This window comes from Pleurodeles waltl, chromosome 6 (genome assembly GCF_031143425.1).
Source record: "Pleurodeles waltl isolate 20211129_DDA chromosome 6, aPleWal1.hap1.20221129, whole genome shotgun sequence".
Taxonomy (NCBI): Eukaryota; Metazoa; Chordata; class Amphibia; order Caudata; family Salamandridae; genus Pleurodeles; species Pleurodeles waltl.
This window is the reverse complement of record NC_090445.1, coordinates 1,430,024,684-1,430,042,434: the sequence shown is the minus strand read 5'-3', so window position 1 is coordinate 1,430,042,434 and position 17,751 is coordinate 1,430,024,684. Positions and strand designations below refer to the sequence as shown.

The following is a 17,751-nucleotide window of genomic DNA, read 5'->3' as shown; positions in this document are numbered from 1 at the left end:
GTGGGACCTGAATCTTGTTTTTAACCATTTTAATGGGGTCACCTTTCGGACCCATGCAGTCTTGCCCGCTAAGGTTTCTGGTTCTTAAAACAGTTTTTCTCATTGCTATAACCTCGGCTAGGCAGGTTAGCCCCCCCTTTACCTTGGTCTTTCCGGATAAAGTGGTGTTGAAAACCGGGGCGGCTTTCCTACCAAAAGTTGTCACTCCTTTTCATATAGGGCAGACCATTACCCTTCCATCTTTGTACCCTCTTCCTCACCCCTCGGAGGAAGAGAGGCTTCACCATTTGGACCCTAAAAGGGCTCTTAGTTTTTATATTGAAAGGACGAAAGACTTTCGCCTGGAGGACCAGCTGTTTGTGGGGTATATTGGACAGAGGAAGGGCAGAGCAGTCCATATAAGAACAATCTCCAAGTGGGTCATTCTTTGTATCAAGATTTTCTACTCGTTGGCAAAGAAAGTTCCCCCCGAGGTATCAGAGCCCATTCCACCAGGGCTAAGTCTGCTACTTCTGCCCTGGCAAGAGGGGTTCCAGTGGTGGATATTTGCAAGGCAGCAACTTGGGCGTCCCTCCACACCTTCGCAAAGCATTACTGCTCGGACTCAGAGGATAGGAGGGACGGCCATTTTGTACGATCTGTATTGCAGGATTTCTTGGTGTAACCAGTCAGGCACCCACCTCCAAGTACGGTACTGCTTTGGGACTCTATTCATAAGGTGAGGAATCTACAGGTATTTGTAGCCATCAGAAGAACAAGTTACTTACCTTCTGTAACGCTTTTTCTGGTGGATACAATAGCTACCTGTGGATTCCTCACAGTCCCACCGCCTCCCTGTTGCCTGTCTGGTTACACTATGATATGTGGTTTTATAGGTGTATATACATATTGATGTTATTCTGTATATATAAATGAGTATATTGCATCATGGTGGTTTTATGTATATATGTATGTTCGATGGCATGTGTAGCTGCAGATACACATGCTGTGCACAGGTCCTGCCATCTAGTGTTGGGCTCGCAGTGTTACAAGTGTTTTTTCTTCGAAGTAGTATTTTCGAGTCACGGGACCGAGTGACTCCTCCTTTTCGGCTGCATTGCGCATGGGCTTCGACTCCATCTTAGATTGTTTTCTTTCCGCCATCGGGTTCGGACGTGTTCCTCTTCACTCCGGTTGTTCGAGTCAGAAAAACGTATAATCCATTGAAAATCGTCGGTATTGTTCTTGATCGTGTCCCATCTAGCATCGATACCTCAGTACCCGCGGATACACATCTTCGGTTGCCCTTTGGGACACCCGCGCCCAACTTGGGCCTGGTCGGCCCGACCGCAAGTGTCGTTGAAGCCTCCGCTCAGATTCTGCCCTCTGTGCCACGCCAAGTATCCCTACACAGATAAACATCTGGTTTGTAATCTGTGTTTGTCTCCAGATCATCAAGAGGATACTTGTGAAGCCTGCTAATCCTTCCGTTTGAAAAAGACCTTACGAGACTGAAGAGCGAGAAGGTTAAAAATGGCGTCCAGAAGCACCGAACACCTCGACGCAGAAGAGGAGGAGATGATTCACACCGCCATGTCCGTTCAGGGATCCGATTCCGAGGAGTCCGACGTCGACCGACCACTAACAGTGGGCCAGCATGTGAGTACGCTTGCCCCGACCCAGACCAAGACCAAACATAAGGCCTCGGTGACGGCACTGCCAGAAGGCCATGGCTCCACCCATAAAAAAAATCGACCGGTGGCCAAGTAACACCTTCAGCACCGAAAAAGGCCATGCCCGTTACAAAGTCTTCGGACTCGAGCCGAGACACAGGCTCCGAAAGCATACGACACCGACCCATCAAGTCGGGACCCAGAAAGTCCTTTTCGGAACTGAGGCCAACCACTACTCAAGGCCCTTCGGTGCCGAAAAAACATTCCTATACAGAGGAGCATGGACTTTCGAAACAGTTAAAAGAAAGCTATAGATTTGAGGAAGAGCTACAACAAATGGAGGATTTCTATGACAAACAAGCCAGGATACAGATCCACAAGGACACTGGCAAGATCCTCACAGCACCTACTCTTAAAATAAAAAGAAAACTGGCCTTCCATGGACGTTTGGACACTGAACAGCCAACGGCTAAAGTGCCAAAAGAGAAATCTCCACCTCGCCAGTTTTCTCCTCAGCAGTCTCCTCCTCACTCTCCTCAGCGGACTGTCTCCCCACCTGCTACACCCACTGCACAGTCTCCAACACACACTATGCAGTCACATCAGGACACAGATCCATGGGATCTCTATGATGACCCAGTATCAGACAACAGCCCAGAGTGCTACCCATCTAAGCCATCGCCACCTGAGGATAGCACCTCGTACACACAGGTTCTAGTTAGGGCAGCAGCTTTCCACGTCAGCATGCACACAGAACCTCTAGAGGATGACTTCTTATTCAATACATTGTCCTCAACCCACGCCACATACCAAAGCCTACCCATGCTCCCCGGTATGCTCAAACATGCCCAGCAAATAGTCCAGGAGCCGGTTAAAGGAAGGGCTATAACCCCAAGGGTAGAGAAAAAATACAAACCACCATCCTCAGACCCAGTGTATATCACACAACAGCTGCCCCCGGATTCAGTAGTGGTCAGCGCTGCGAGAAAATGGGCTAACTCGCAGTCCTCCGGAGACACACCCCCTCCAGATAATGAAAGCAAAAAATATGATGCTGCAGGGAAAAGGGTGGCGTCGTGAGCAGCCTATCAGTGGTGCATAGCTAATTCACAGGCCCTCCGCGCTAGGGCTCATTGGGATGAGATGAAGGACATTATTCAGCATCTCCCGAAGGAACACCAAAAGAGAGCCCAGCAGGTAGTAGAGGATGGACAGGCAATTACAAACAACCAAACAAGATCAGCGCTAGACTCAGCTGATACAGCTGCAAGGACTATAAATACGGCTGTCACCATTAAGTGGCATGCATGGCTCAGGTCATCAGGTTTTAAACCTGAAATCCAGCAGGCCGTCCTCAACATGCCTTTTAATCAGCAACAATTATTTGGCACACAGGTGGAACAGCCATAGATAAAATTAAAAAGGATGCCGACGCTGCTAAAGCGATGGGAGCGCTTTACTCATCCCAATACAGAGGCAGATTTGGGAAGCCTCAATATAGGGGAAGCTTCAGGCCACAGCCCTCCGAGCCATCCACCTCCTAATCCAAGCCCTCATACCAGACACAATACCAAAGAGGGGGATTTCGGGGATCCTACAGAGGACAATTTCCCAAATCTAGAGGAAAATTCCAATCCTCAAAACAAGCCCCTAACAACAAACAGTGACTTTGTCATCACCTTACCTCAACACACTTCACCTGTGGGAGGAAGACTGAAAATGTTCCACGACCAATGGTTAGACATCACAACAGACACATGGGTACTATCCATTATGCAACATGGTTACTGCATAGAGTTCACACAATTTCCTCCGGACATTCCCCCAAAAGCGCACAAACTTTCATCGCAACATCTTGCAATGTTACAAAAAGCAGTGCAGGCACTATTACTCAAACAAGCAATAGAACTAGTGCCACATCATCAAAAAGGAACAGGGGATTACTCCCTGTACTTCCTTATTCCCAAGAAAGACAAAACGTTAAGGCCAATATTAGATCTCAGGACTCTCAACCTCTACATCCGATCAGAACACTTTCACATGGTGACACTACAAGATGTAGTCCCATTGCTGCAACATGGAGAATTTATGTCAACACTGGATCTAAAAGATGGGTATTTTTTACATACCCATCCATCCAGCTCACAGAAAATACCTCAGGTTTGTTATACAAGGAAAACATTACCAATTAAAGGTATTACCCTTAGGGATAACAGCCCCCAGAGTCCTTACAAAATGCCTTGCTGTAGTGGCAGCATACATAAGGAGACAACATATGCATGTATTCCCATCTCTCGACGATTGGCTAATAAAAGCCAACACTCAAAAACAGTGTCAACATCACACACGTTACGTAATAGATACCCTACACACACACTAGGGTTCTCAATAAATTACCAAAAATCACACCTGCAACCATCGCAAATTCAGGAGTACTTAGGAGCTACTCTGAACACTCAAAAGGCGCTTGCAAGTCCAAGCCCACAAAGAGTGCAATCGTTCCACACCATATTGCCAAAAATCCAGCCAAATCAGCACTACACTGTCTGTTTTGTCATGAAAGACCCTGTGCCTCACGCCATTCTCACAACAGATGATCAATGATTGGATGGGGAGCACACCTCAACAATCACAATATTCAGGGACAATGGGACAACAAACAGAAGCAGCTACACATAAATCACTTAGAACTGCTAGCAGTCTCCCTAGCACCAAGAGCCTTTCAACCTCTTCTTGCTCACAAACACATTCTTGTCAGAACAGACAATATGACAACAATGTACTACTTAAACAAACAAGGAGGAACCCACTCATCACAACTTTGCTATCTAGCACAAAAAATGTGGCATTGGGCAATTCACAACAACATTCACCTGGTAGCTCAATACATTCCAGGGATTCACAATCAGTTAGCAGACAACCTCAGTCGAGATCACCAACAAACTCATGAGTGGGAAATTCACCCCCCTGTACTCCACAAATACTTTCGTCAGTGGGGGCCACCAAACATAGATCTGTTCGCCACCAACCACAATGCAAAATGCCAAAACTTCGCGTCCAGGTACCCACACCCTCAGTCCAAGGGCAATGCTCTATGGATCAACTGGTCGGGGATATTTGCTTACGCTTTTCCCCCTCTCCCACTCATTCCATTTTTGGTCAACAAACTGTGTCAAAATAAACTCAAACTCATACTTATAGCACCAACATGGGCACGCCAGCCGTGGTACACCACACTGCTAGACCTGTCAATAGACCCACACGTCAAACTCCCAAACAGGCCAGATCTGCTGACACAAGACAAACAGCAGATCAGACACCCCAATCCAGCGATGTTCAATCTAGCAATCTGGCTCCTGAAATCTTAGAGTTTGGCTATCTAAATCTTCCACCAGAGTGTATGGAAGTCATTAAACAAGCAAGAAAACCTACCACCAGGCAATGTTATGCTAACAAATGGAAAAGATTTGTTTTCTACTGTCAAACAAAACACATAACACCTTTAGATTCGTCCATACAAGACATCGTAGGTTATTTACTCCACCTACAAAAAGCAAATCTAGCGTTTTCATCCGTCAAAATACATCTCACAGCAATTTCTGCTTATTTGCACAATAAACAGACCAAATCCCTATTTAGGGTACCAGTCATTAAAGCCTTAATGGAGGGTCTAAAACCAATCATACCTCCAAGAACACCACCAGTACCCTCATGGAATCTTAACATTGTACTTACATGACTCATGGGTCCACCATTTGAACCCATGCACTCTTGTCAGATTCAATTCCTAACTTGGAAAGTAGCATTTCTAGTGGCAATCGCTTCATTACGAAGAGTTAGTAAGATACAAACATTCACTGTTGAACAACCCTTTTATACATGTACACAAACATAAGGTTGTACTCCGCACAAACCCTAAATTTTTACCAAAAGTCATCTCACCGTTTCATTTAAACCAAACAGTGGAACTCCCAGTCTTCTTCCCACAGCTAGACTCAGTGGCAGAAAGAGCACTGCATAAATTAGATATTAAAAGAGCTCTAATGTATTACATCCACAGAACAAAATCATTTCGTAAAAATAAACAATTGTTCGTCGCATTCCAAAAAACCCATACTGTTAATCTTATATCAAAACAAGGCATAGCCAGGTGGATAGTGAAATGTATACAAACTTGTTACCTAAAAGCTAAAAGACAACTGCTAATTACGGCAAAGGCACACTCCACTTGGAAAAAAGGAGCAACAATGGCATCTCTAGGAAACATACCAATGACAGAAATTTGTAAGGCAGCCACTTGGTGGACACCTCATACATTTAACAAGCATTACTGTGTAGATGTGTTAGCAACACAACAAGCCACAGTAGGACAGGCTGTACTAAGAACATTATTTCAGACAACTTCAACTCCTACAGGCTGACCACCGCTTATGGGAGGATTACTGCTTTGTAGTCAATGCATAGCATGCACATGCCATCGAACGGAAAATGTCACTTACCCAGTGTACATCTGTTCGTGGCATGTTCCGCTGCAGATTCACATTTACCCTCCCTCCTCCCCGGGAGCCTGTAGCCGTTTAAGTTATATTTAAAATTTGTACATATGTATTTACATCTCTATTCCATTGCATCGACATACATTTATTTCAACTCTTCCTTTGCATGGACATCTCTCTCTTTACACTCTATCACTCCTACTTTACCCTCTGCGGGAAAACAATCTAAGATGGAATCGATGCCCATGTGCAGTGGAGCCGAAAAGGGGGAGTCACTCAGTCCCGTGACTCAAAGACTTCTTTGAAGAAAAAAAATGTGTAACACTCCAAGCCCAACACTAGATAGCAGGACCTGTGCCGTAGCATGTGAATCTGCAGCTGAACATGCCACGAACAGATGTACACTGGGTAAGTGACATTTTCCTTATCGGAGCTATTGTGAGGTTGGTTTCACCTGTTCGCCTCAAAGGCACGTAAAAAATGGGTGAAACTGACATCAGCACGCCGGTGAGGACCTCTTATTGGCACAGTGACGTCAGACGGAGTCATGTGGAACCGTGCAATTGAGACGTCCTCGTCGACGTGGAGAGCTCTGAAGAAGATTTTCCGTCAGATGCTGGTGCATGGGAGAATTCATAAGGTGAGGAATCCACAGGTAGCTATTGTATCCACCAGAAAAAGCATTACAGAAGGTAAGTAACTTTATCTTTTAAGTCAGAACGATCTCCATGTAATGAAATTAAGGCTTTTTAAGCACAATGTTAGCGTTTGCCACAGTTCTTTTAAAAGGGCACAAAAGCTGAAGTCTACTTCCAAACTTCTGTAGAGTGTAGTGATTTGGTTAAGGAAAAATCTAAATTGAACCCTTAGATCTCTTTGAATACCAGAGTGTTTTGGGAAGTTGGGTTCTTTAAAGAACTAATTCCAGTGTTTGGAGGACGAAGCGGCTTCTGTCAATGTGAACGCTGAATTATAAAAAAAAAATGTTAAACTACAAATGAATTGACAGTCTGTTGCAGGTTTTTTAATTCCCATACTACATTTTCATCAGGTACAGTTGGAAAAGAATCATCTCCACCGCCTGCAACCATAGACCAAAGGCAGATGAGTGAGAAGCTTGAAACCATTTTGGTTCAACTCCGTCAAGTAACTCGTGAGCGTGATGAGCTGCGCAAACGTCTTGCACTTTCCTCTCCTGGATCAACATTCGATGATTGCAGGTAAAAAGCTCTCCTTTCTTGATTGGATTAGACAACTTTATATTGCGATGAATACCTCTTGGCACGATGACTCAAATTATAGTTAAGACCATACTTTTCCAACAAGTAGCTCTTGTGCTACTGGTAGCTTTCCAGCTACCTACATTTAACTCTGTGTACACCTGCCTGCTCCACTAAATTCAATGTTTTTGCATTGCTAAATTGATTATATGCATCCCAAAATTGGAAAGCCTGTATTCGAGACATAACTATGAATTTTTTCGGAATTCATCAGCTAATATTTGGAGAAAAAATGATTCAATTCCCAAATTATATTTAAAACCCAATGTTTGAGTGATAAATTATGCAGCATTGAAAAGAGTTATTACCAATATTACCTTGGTGCTAGAGGCCTTGCAACTTTATGTTGTGTATTAGCCATGTATATTTCATATTGATGAAGTATTTTTACGGGCGAGCGCAAAGCATCGCGTCCCGTGTTGTAATCTCTCTTGGGCTTCCATGCCCATGTCACGTCAGTGTCTTTCATTGGTTCGTGAGCTTGCCTTTTAAAATCTGCTTGCTTTCATTAGTGAAAGGCATGTATAAGACATGCCTTTTCTAATGTTTAGCTCTCCTTAAGTGCAGCAACCGAGTACTGAAAACATATGAGGCTCCATGTTTTCCATCCGGTTTCTGGACTACTTTTTCTCTTTTCGCAGCGCGATCTTGTTGGGCAGAAGTCGAGCACTTTGCATCAACCTTATTACATAGTTAGTTGCACTTTTGCCGGTTACGTTATGTGAAACCTTTATTTTTCAGTCATATGGCAAGAAAAGTCTGGTTAGTTATGTGAAATTGTTTTATTTGAATTTTCAATTTATGTGGCAAGAAAAGTCCGGTTAGGAGTTTACAATGCTAATTGCTCTAGCTCAAGTAAAAACGAGACCGGTTGCATTGCAAATGCTTTGTACACTTTACTTCTGGCAACCCTGCGTCACGCACTTAGGTGATCATTGCTGGTACTCTTGCATGGAATGGCCAATAATTTAATCTTACCTAACCTGGTCGTTATTACAGTCTCAATAATATTAAAAGCTTTGGATGGTTTCTATTGAACATTAGAAGATCTTGTGAGAGAAAAGGTCTGGCGACCCCTGCCTAAGACAATAAAAACTAGGGTCATAATTAAGGTTGCTTCAGACTGAAGAGATGTGGCCTTTTTGGCAGAATTTGGAACTTTGGAATTCAGAGACATGGGTTCTTAGACTTTGACTCCAGTACTGCTAAAAAAAAACAATTGATATTTAATAAATTTATCTTCTTCATTAGTAAATAGAATATGACAATAAAATGTAAATATAAGAGGTGGGTGGGGTTTTTTTCCTTGCTTGCCAACGTAGATGGTTGCTACCCCTCATTTTAAGAAACCTATTCACATTGAGGAAGCTGCCACTGGATTAGAAATTCCACTCGAGCAGCAGAAAAGAAGCAACGCCCTCTTGCGCTGCATTGGGAGCCGGTCTCTCCTTTTTCAGCGCGGCGCATACACCTGGCGCTTAAAAACAGTGTGAACAACAATACCCAATGCACTCTGCCGGTTGTGGAACTCAGCATAGCACGGCGGAGTTTTTTTTGCTACTTCGCAGCACACAGAGAAGGCCATTTTAGGCAGATGTAGTGTACTTCTGCTGAAAAATAGGTTATGTATTCCACTTCTTGCTGTGCGGCAAAGCTCATGCTCACTCATCATGGGAGTGTGTTAGTTCTAATGGCATTCCATTGGCGTAGGCTATAGGCTTGATCTGTTTATTATAAAAGGTTGCAACAGAGGCTTATTCTTAGAGAAAAAAACATATGTTAAAACTAATAGATTAAAGAGTGAATTGTCATTACGTTGTGGTAAGGCTTGTAGATGGGTATTTTGTTGCCGGGAATCTCACTGGTTAACATAGAAGGCAAGTTGGTGGCTACCCACTGTGGCAAATGAGTAGAAGATTTGCACTTTGTGACTAGCCTGTATGTGATTTTTTGAAATGGTTGATATAGTTTTGCCAACAGTAATTTAGCACAAGGGCTGATTTTGACTTGACTTTAGCTGTTCTCTTCTGCTGAATAATCAGTGTTTGTATTGCACTTTCTGCCTTGTGAAAAAGCATATGGTCAATACAGTAGGACTCAGTTGGCTATGTTGTCAAAGCACTGATCAAGCCTGTATGCTTGATCGGTTTATTAACTGATGCTATGGCTGCTCTCCATCTCTCTCCTTCAGTCAAGTGACATCCGCAAGTGCAAGGTCATTGTATTAGCGTGTGAATATTGTGACTTATTTAGTCACGGTTTCAAGTTGGAGATGAATGTAAATGTCACAAGGGTGTAGTGACATGCGATAAACCATAATTCTTGGACCTGTTCTCTAGTGTCCTGCAATATAGGTTTTTCATTACTTATTCACATGGGAACTATTAAGTTTCTTAGGTATCTTCAGAAAATGCTACACTGTCTGCTTATAAGGGACCAGGGTGAATTTTAAGGTGCTGACTGCCATTGATAAAGCTTTACATGATGACCTCCTTGCCCAGCTCAGAAAAACATTTTAGCAATTTTAAGTTATCCAAGGCATTAGGATCTACAAACAAAGCTTTGCTAGCATCTCCTAACTGTAACAGACAGACAGATGATTGAAGGCGTGCGGTGAGGGTTGTGGCATTTTGGAATACACAGCTATTTCAGCTAGAATCAAAATGTTTCAGTGATAGATCATTTTTGTCTTTTTCACATTTTACTGTGCAATGTGTACAAGTCAGAAAAGTGGAAAAAGTAACCTTTGTAACTATGTTGAGGTTACAGTAGGTTTACATGTATTCTGTCCCTGTTTGTGGCAATCACCCTGCAGAAGGTAGTCCAGTGTGCTGTTAGTACTGTTAGTAGTAGAATTTAGAGGGATAATAGGACACTATGGACATAGTTAGCAGAGCCCTTCTGTTACTGGGTCCTATTTTTTTGTTTCTTGAATCTTTCATGTCATATTGTCTAAGTAGGTAGGCCATCATTTATTATATTACTTGTTTCAGATAAAATCCATAAAACATAAATTACATCCATATCCGAGCAAATAAATCAATTTAGCCCTAAAACGAATAACCGATTATTAATTCATATCATCAAAACATTTACATTTATACATTGTAGGAAATCAGTTATGTAGGATGTGTCTCTTATTTGTGCAAGAGTTTTTAAGTGGGAGTGGAAAGTCTGAGAAGCCAGGTAGCCAAGGCCAAGCCTAGGGTGGCACATCACCCTTCCACCCCTGTCCCAACCCCCTGACACAGCATGGTGGGACAATCCAAGATGGCCCTGTCAAGTGGCCTCCGTACATATCTCCTCTGGGGGCGTCCGCTCCGCCTCTGACAGCACTGCCAGGGACTTTCCCACGAAGATTTCAAAGGGGAGCCCCTGCTGTATTTGCTTCAGATATCTAGGCTTCCTCCTTAGTTCAGTGGGCCTGGGCTGTCCCATCCATGGTACACTGCGACAGCATACCTACCATATGCATATCCTCTTCCCCGTCTTTTTCTACTCAGAAGCTGAGTGAAGCACTGTTAATTGTTCATTGTGTGGGCAGAGCACTTTGTTCTTTCTGCTGGGTAGTAGAGTAATTAAGATGGCCCAGCTGAGTGGCCAAAGGCCTGTAATCGGATAATGAGCTCAGCCGGAGAAACATAGCATTTTCTGGGTGACCCATAAGGTGTACATGTAGGTTCTAGGGCCTTATATATTCAAACTTAGCGTACATGTTTCACCGCAGTTTGATACCTCACGGGACTTTATAAGCCTAAGGAAAGCAAAACTGCACTTTAAGGTAGATTTCCCCTTTTTTGTATATTACAGTAACCCCACAGGTGAGTGCCCACTAATATTATAATGACTACCCAAGGACAACATCTAATCTTTCAGAGTCCCATCTTGCACCAGACTACCTATGTGCAATTACCAGGCGGCTGGCAAAACCCACACACCTGTGCACATTCATCTATACATTTGTTCAAGTGTAACCAGTCAAGTGCCTCTTACCCTATCTGTGTCCAGCAGTCCTATCTTAAAAGGTGGACACTAGCAATAAACATGCGCAGTTCAATTGCTATGTGATTACCATGGGTGAGACGCGAGTAGTGACACCCTAGTGAAGGTCAAAAAGCAAAAACGTTGGGCTGATTAAATGGGGGAGACCCACTTCGCAACACATGCACAAAGAAGCATCAAAATATATGCCCAACTTTAAAAAAATAAAATGATAAAAACAATTATGGAAGAAAAATGCTGCTTGACTTTTCTCCATTTTAAAACTTGGCAAAAAGTTAAAAAAACGATACATTTGGTCCCACAGTAACTTTACATAGCCAACTTATGTGTTTGTAAATTAATAACCCAATAAAGTCTTTTTTTTGTAATGGAAAATTACTTAATGAAACTAGTTATTTTTCAAAATGAAATCCTTTCTTGCTAAGTTCTAAGACTTATTATATTGCTGTTCCGTAAGTAAGCTACACTTTAAAGATTGGGATAACCTCCTACATTCATGTAAGTTATTTATTGCACGACCGAGCAAAAAAAAAAATTAGGCAAGCTTTCAGTTTTATTCATGACATAGAGGCAAACCCAAATGTGGTCAGTTTACCTGCATGTGAGGAGACCAACCTAGTAGTTTCAGTTGTGCCATTCTACTGGTTGAACAGGTTCATTTTCTGTTGTCTAACCAAAAGTAAGTAGTTTGCGGCACAGCACCCTGACGACTGATATGCTGGTGTTCCATGGTTTTGAGCCTTGCACTCCTAAGTATCTGCACTGACTTTCAGATTTTTGTAATTTGGCGGCCAGATTGTTGGAGTATTGGAAGAACAAAGAATCAATGTAATGGACTACTTCCTTTTAGTATCCTGAGCCCTCACTACAGAACCCTTTGGTTGTGGAGCATAGAATTGTGATATTGATTCCCCAGAATACTGCTTCTTGATGTCTGTTTGATGCAGTTCATTTTCCTCCATCTGATTGCAAAATGTACTGTTTGATTTGAAATGCCTTATTACTTAACTTGGCTGTGTGGCAAACATGTATAATATAGGCTGTAAAGTTGATTCTTTTGTGCCATTTTTGTCACAGTGGTGATTGTGATTTCATATTCAATTTGGATGCATCTAGTTACCATCATTGTTTGCTTATATTGTTTTATAAGTGTGTGATAGTATGTGTTTTTACCTCTTCTAACTTTTAGTGATTTATTTGTAATGTAACTTCAGAGTCTTAAGCTCAGTTGAATAGTGTTAGAATCACCATTGCATGATGTCTGCAAATTCTGATCTCTTCAGTTGGCACTGGAGCTTTCTAGTTCGATTGCATCTAGTGTGCCATCTTCATATCAGAACTAATGCTAAAGAAGGGTGCCAATTTATGTGTTCCTACTCCGTTTCTCATTGGCCATTACTCCCAACCTCAAAGTTTCATCCCAAAATTCATAGTAATGCCTGATGACTTCCTAAATAAGTTCCAGGTGCTGGCCCGCTGGGGTGAATGGCTGTCATTCGTCTGGCTCCAAATGGTCCTTTTTCCTTTTGGAATGTCCCTGCTTCCCTTAGAGTTTCAAAGGAAGGTTTAAGGGGCCAGGATGGGGAAAATTGAGAAGTAGTTATCTCCTATTTCTGAGTCTAGGTCTTTGTCATCCCAAGTTCTTGGGAGCTGAGGTTTGTACAATAATGGGAAGGGTAATTCCTGTTGCCCTGTACATGTTGTGCAGTTACACCTTCCTCTTACCCATGCCTCTGTTATGTGGCCTATCATTAAGTTTGCTTCCTGCTCTTGGAGTTAGCATTTGCAAGCTTGTTGAGAATGTGCTTTGGAATGAGGAACTCTGCTTGTCTTCTACTCTTCCAGAAAGTTGTCTTATGGCTACTAACTATTTGATTTGGAAAAGGGTCTTTAGAAGCCTGAACTCTGCCTTTTAGTGGGTGATGATCTTAACTATCTACCCAGATGTGAATTTCCACCACAATTTCTCTTTCTGTTGCTCCATTGAGCAATTATTATAGGGGTCACTCAAGATGAGCTTCTTTGAACTGTCTCCACCTGTTACTTCAGTCCATATTTCGTTTTAAAAGGCACTTGAAGCTGTTTAGTACAATAAGCCATTCAACCAGTTGATTCCATCAACAGTTTTCACTTAGTTAAAATAAAGCATATTTATCTGCTAATGATTCTACAGAGAGCTAATACGGTTTGTTTGTTGGCCGAAATGTATTAGTTCTTGTGTGAATTATCTGATATTTTGTTTGAACAACTCATAAAGACATTGTTTTTCTGTTTATAAAAGGCCTATATTAAAACCCAGCCCCGACTATGAACGGTTGAAAGTACAGTGTACAAAGGCCATGTCTGACCTACAATCTCTGCAGAACCAGCACACCAAGACACTGAAAAGATGTGAAGAGGTTGCTAAGGAGGCAGATTTTTATCAGTAAGTGGTAAAAAGGTATCTCACATAGAAAGTATGTTAATACTTTTATACATAGAGCTGAAGAGACTTTGGTAGCAAGTAAGGACATTCAGGAACTCCCCAACCATGGTTAATTCACATGTAAAATTTCTGTGTCATAGCATTTACTGTTTCATTGGTTCACTGAGCTAGGATATTCCCACCTATAGAGACCACTAAACTTCCAGGAACATTCTCTTCCTTCTGAGAGCCTGCTGGATCACAAATGTTAACAGGTGTTGAGATTTAGCAAGAAATATTGACATTGCTACTACTCTACCTATACTATGGACCCATTTGTACTGGCAAGCTATCTTAAAAGTAGTTCCATACAAGATGGTCAGTGTCCTGTATTGCCTAATAGAACATAGAACTACAAGGACCGTTCTATGGAAGGCTAATTTATCTAACAGACGAAAAGTAGCCACAGGTTCCCCTATGAGTAATCATCCATCTGTAAAAGATGTAAAGTGGAAACCTGAAACGTTGCCAGGCATTAGCATACTTATTATTGCCTCAGTGCAGAAGCTTCCTCACACCCTCAATGCCCAAAGGGTGATATAAAAGGATATGCTTTTTTTCAGAATAGACTTTAGTTTGACATTAATGCCTGTTCTAAGGAATGGCTTACATATAAATAGTGGTCCAGTCATGTAGAAGCACCAGACATGAGAAATACATAGGAGGTATTTGTGCAGTAGGGGTTGAATCCAAATGATGATTCATTTGTCTAAAGCAAGTCCTGTCTATTTTGATTCCTTCTAGCACATTGCACAGTCGACTACTGAGTGACCATTCTCAACTGAAAGAGGACACAGACTCTCTAAAAATGAAAAATGTACAATTGCTTCGTGAACACAACCATCTCCAACAGTCCAGTGAAGAACTGAAGAGGCTACATGCAGAAAGTCAAAAAGAAATAACTGATCTTCGCAACCAGCAGCAGCAGGTTTTTAAATTTATTTCTTTACTTTGCTGCCGCGGTGATTGAAGTTTGGCAAATGATGGGATTGGTTAGAGTACCTAGTCTGGTAAATTGCAAACTTTTACTGCACTTATTGCAGCTTTTTTGCTTATTTTTTGCAATTTAACAGACTGGATGTCATTTCTAAGTTTCTGCTTTTGCGCAACAATGTACATGTTGATTTTACAACCTTGTGGGTACTCACCGTTTCACATTGTTGGAGGAAAATAAACTGTTTCTGTAGTTATAAATATAGAGTTTTATTCCTGAAGCAAGCAGAGCAGTCAAAAGAATGACAAGCGCATTCAAGTAGGTGTATGTGGGTAACCTTTCCAGCCAATAAGAGTAGGCAGCCGATTGAGGAGAGCGGGGAGGGTCTTCAAGATCACAGAGGTTGTCAGTGGTAAATCTCATGCAACATACAATACCTCTATCACGATCAAACAAGGCATACAACTCACAACAGCGAAAGAGAAGGAAGCACACTGGTTCACACACTTCAAAAAAGTCTTTATAGACCATTACTAACTAGCAAAGCAGACAGGCAGGAAGCAAAGACCAGCATGGATGTGAACACCACCCCACCACAGAAAGAAGAAATTGTCACTGCCTTGTGATCACTCAAGAACAGAAAAGCTCCTGGCCAAGACAACCTGAATGCAGTAATGTCCAGTGCACGCCCTAAAACATCAGCCAAGATCCTCCAGCCACTGTTTAAGTAGATATGGAAGGGAAATAAAGTATCAGATGACTGGAACCAAGACACCATGGTGAAGATTCTCAAAAAGGGAGCATTAATAAACTATAACAACTGGCGGGGAACCATCCTTCTGTCAATCCTGAGGGAACACCTGCTGTAGATCATTATACAGAGCATTTCTGTTGCCCTGGACGAGCAGTTTAGTAAAGAACATGCTGGGTTCTGCAAGGCCAAAGGTGTGTTGATCAGCTGCTTACTCTAGTCAACATCACAGTGCAGAGACTATACATCAACTTCAGTGATTCTGAGAATGATTTGACACAATCCACAGTGACAGACTTTGGAGTATGAGAGCCTATGGCATATCGCAGAAGGTAGTTCTAGTCATCAAGTGCTTCTATGCTAATTTTAGTTGTGAGATGGAGATAGTGAGGTTAGCTTTGAAGTCAAGACCTGTGTGGGATGCATGATTTCTGCGTTGTTTTTCAACCTAGTCATCAACTGGGTGATGCAACACACAACTGAACCCTAAACCAGAGGCATCAGATGGATATTATTCTCTACACTGGAGGACTTTAACAGTGCGGATGACGTAGACTTGTTCTCTCCTACACACCAGCATATGCAGGAAAAGTCGCCTTGCCTCAATATCTATTCATAGCAGGTGAGTCTGAAGAGCAACAAAAAGAAATCCATAGTCCTGCCGCTCAACATTCCAAACCCTTCACCCATTCCAGGCGGTTTGAGAGGACCAAGACATGACTGAAAAGTTCACCTACCTAAGCTGTACTGCAAAGAATGTTTGGGGGAGGAAGGGAGAAGCATTGATATCAAGAACAGTGATCAAGGCCAGGATTGCCTTCAGGATGCTGAACAATGTAATTGTATTTATATAGCGCGTACTACCCCTGACGAGGCGTTGAAGCACTTTTCGGCAAGTAGCACGCTACTCTGGAACCCAAGAGGAATTAGTGGTGGATCAGTATAGGTAAATATGAGTACAGACTTAGTATGAGTTAATCTGAGTGGTGTGGAAGTCATCTCAGTACAGCACTAGACCAAGCTGAGCTTTTACCAGAGCTGCGTCCTGGCCACACTCCTGTATTGAGCAGATTGCTGGGGGTGACAAAAACGATTTCACCAAACTGTCAGCCTTCTACACCAATAACCTGAGAAGAATCTTGTGCATTTTCTGTCTGCTCACCATCTCCAACCAGGAAGATGCAAGCAAGAAAGCATTGGCGTCATCATTATGAGAAAAAGATGGCATTGGATAGGAAACACAATCAAAAGATAATGATACTGCATCACAGCTCTCCACTGGACCCCAGAAGACAAATGAAAGAGAGGCAGGTAAAGAACATCTAGAGGCAAACTGTGGAACCAGATATGAAGGCCTTAGCTACAGCTGGGGCACCGTACAGAAACTTGCCCAAGACAGAAGTGGAGGTCCTTCATTGCTGCCCCATGTGCTAGTGGACGTAACGGGCAATAAGTAACCAAAGTATTGTGGTTTTATGAATGGGCACGCCCAGCATTCTTCAGTTTTGTTGTTTTCTGCTAAATGGTGTAGATCAGCACCTACCTTTCACAAGGTCACTGCATTCCTAATTTACAACATGGCACTGATACCCTTCATCTTTTTGCACAGTTTTGTATGGTGTTTTTCACCTCTGTACTCTGTCCTTCAGCTTGAATTGTATGTCACAATGTGCTAACTTTGAGACTTGAATGTTGTCATTGGTCGTTTGCAGCTGCTGACCACCATAGCAGTGTGTCAGGTAATGGGAACTGCCTTCCAAGCACACTTGCACACTGTTCCCCACTGGTACTAGATACCTGTGGAAGCAGCCGGCATGCATGGAGAATAGAAGTGCACTGAGCACTCAGCAATGCATATATTGCATCATGGTGGGGGGAGTGGGGTAATCTGGAAAGCAGGTGCAGTGACATTGCATCCAGGTGCAACACTGAACTCCCATTCTTCTATTGAGGTTTAGGCATGCCCCCAGAAAACCCCTTCACTCATGTCAAGGTCATCCTCACTGCCCATATTTAGTAGGTTTGAATAACCTGGAGAAGGTAGAAGTACCTACCTACCTGCCTGTCTCCAGCCACAAGCTGCAGTTCAGCGAAAAATTGGGAAAGCACTCCTGGGTCCAAATCTTATGGTTTACTGTGCTTTTAATTGCACCACCAAATCAAATGTAGCTC

General features: G+C 42.6%; 1 protein-coding gene across 4 annotated transcripts in view; it reads left to right on the top strand.

Annotated features, from left to right (window-relative positions):
- The window catches only part of DLG5 (discs large MAGUK scaffold protein 5), a 1,179,851-nt gene that overhangs the window by 63,342 nt on the left and 1,098,758 nt on the right, over positions 1-17,751 (top strand). For all 4 annotated transcript variants that reach the window (XM_069240807.1, XM_069240806.1, XM_069240808.1 and 1 more), the window contains exons 3-5: positions 7,200-7,368; positions 13,712-13,855; positions 14,639-14,822. In XM_069240807.1, coding sequence (XP_069096908.1) covers positions 7,200-7,368; positions 13,712-13,855; positions 14,639-14,822 — 497 coding nt within the window. The remainder of the gene's footprint in view (positions 1-7,199; positions 7,369-13,711; positions 13,856-14,638; positions 14,823-17,751) is intronic.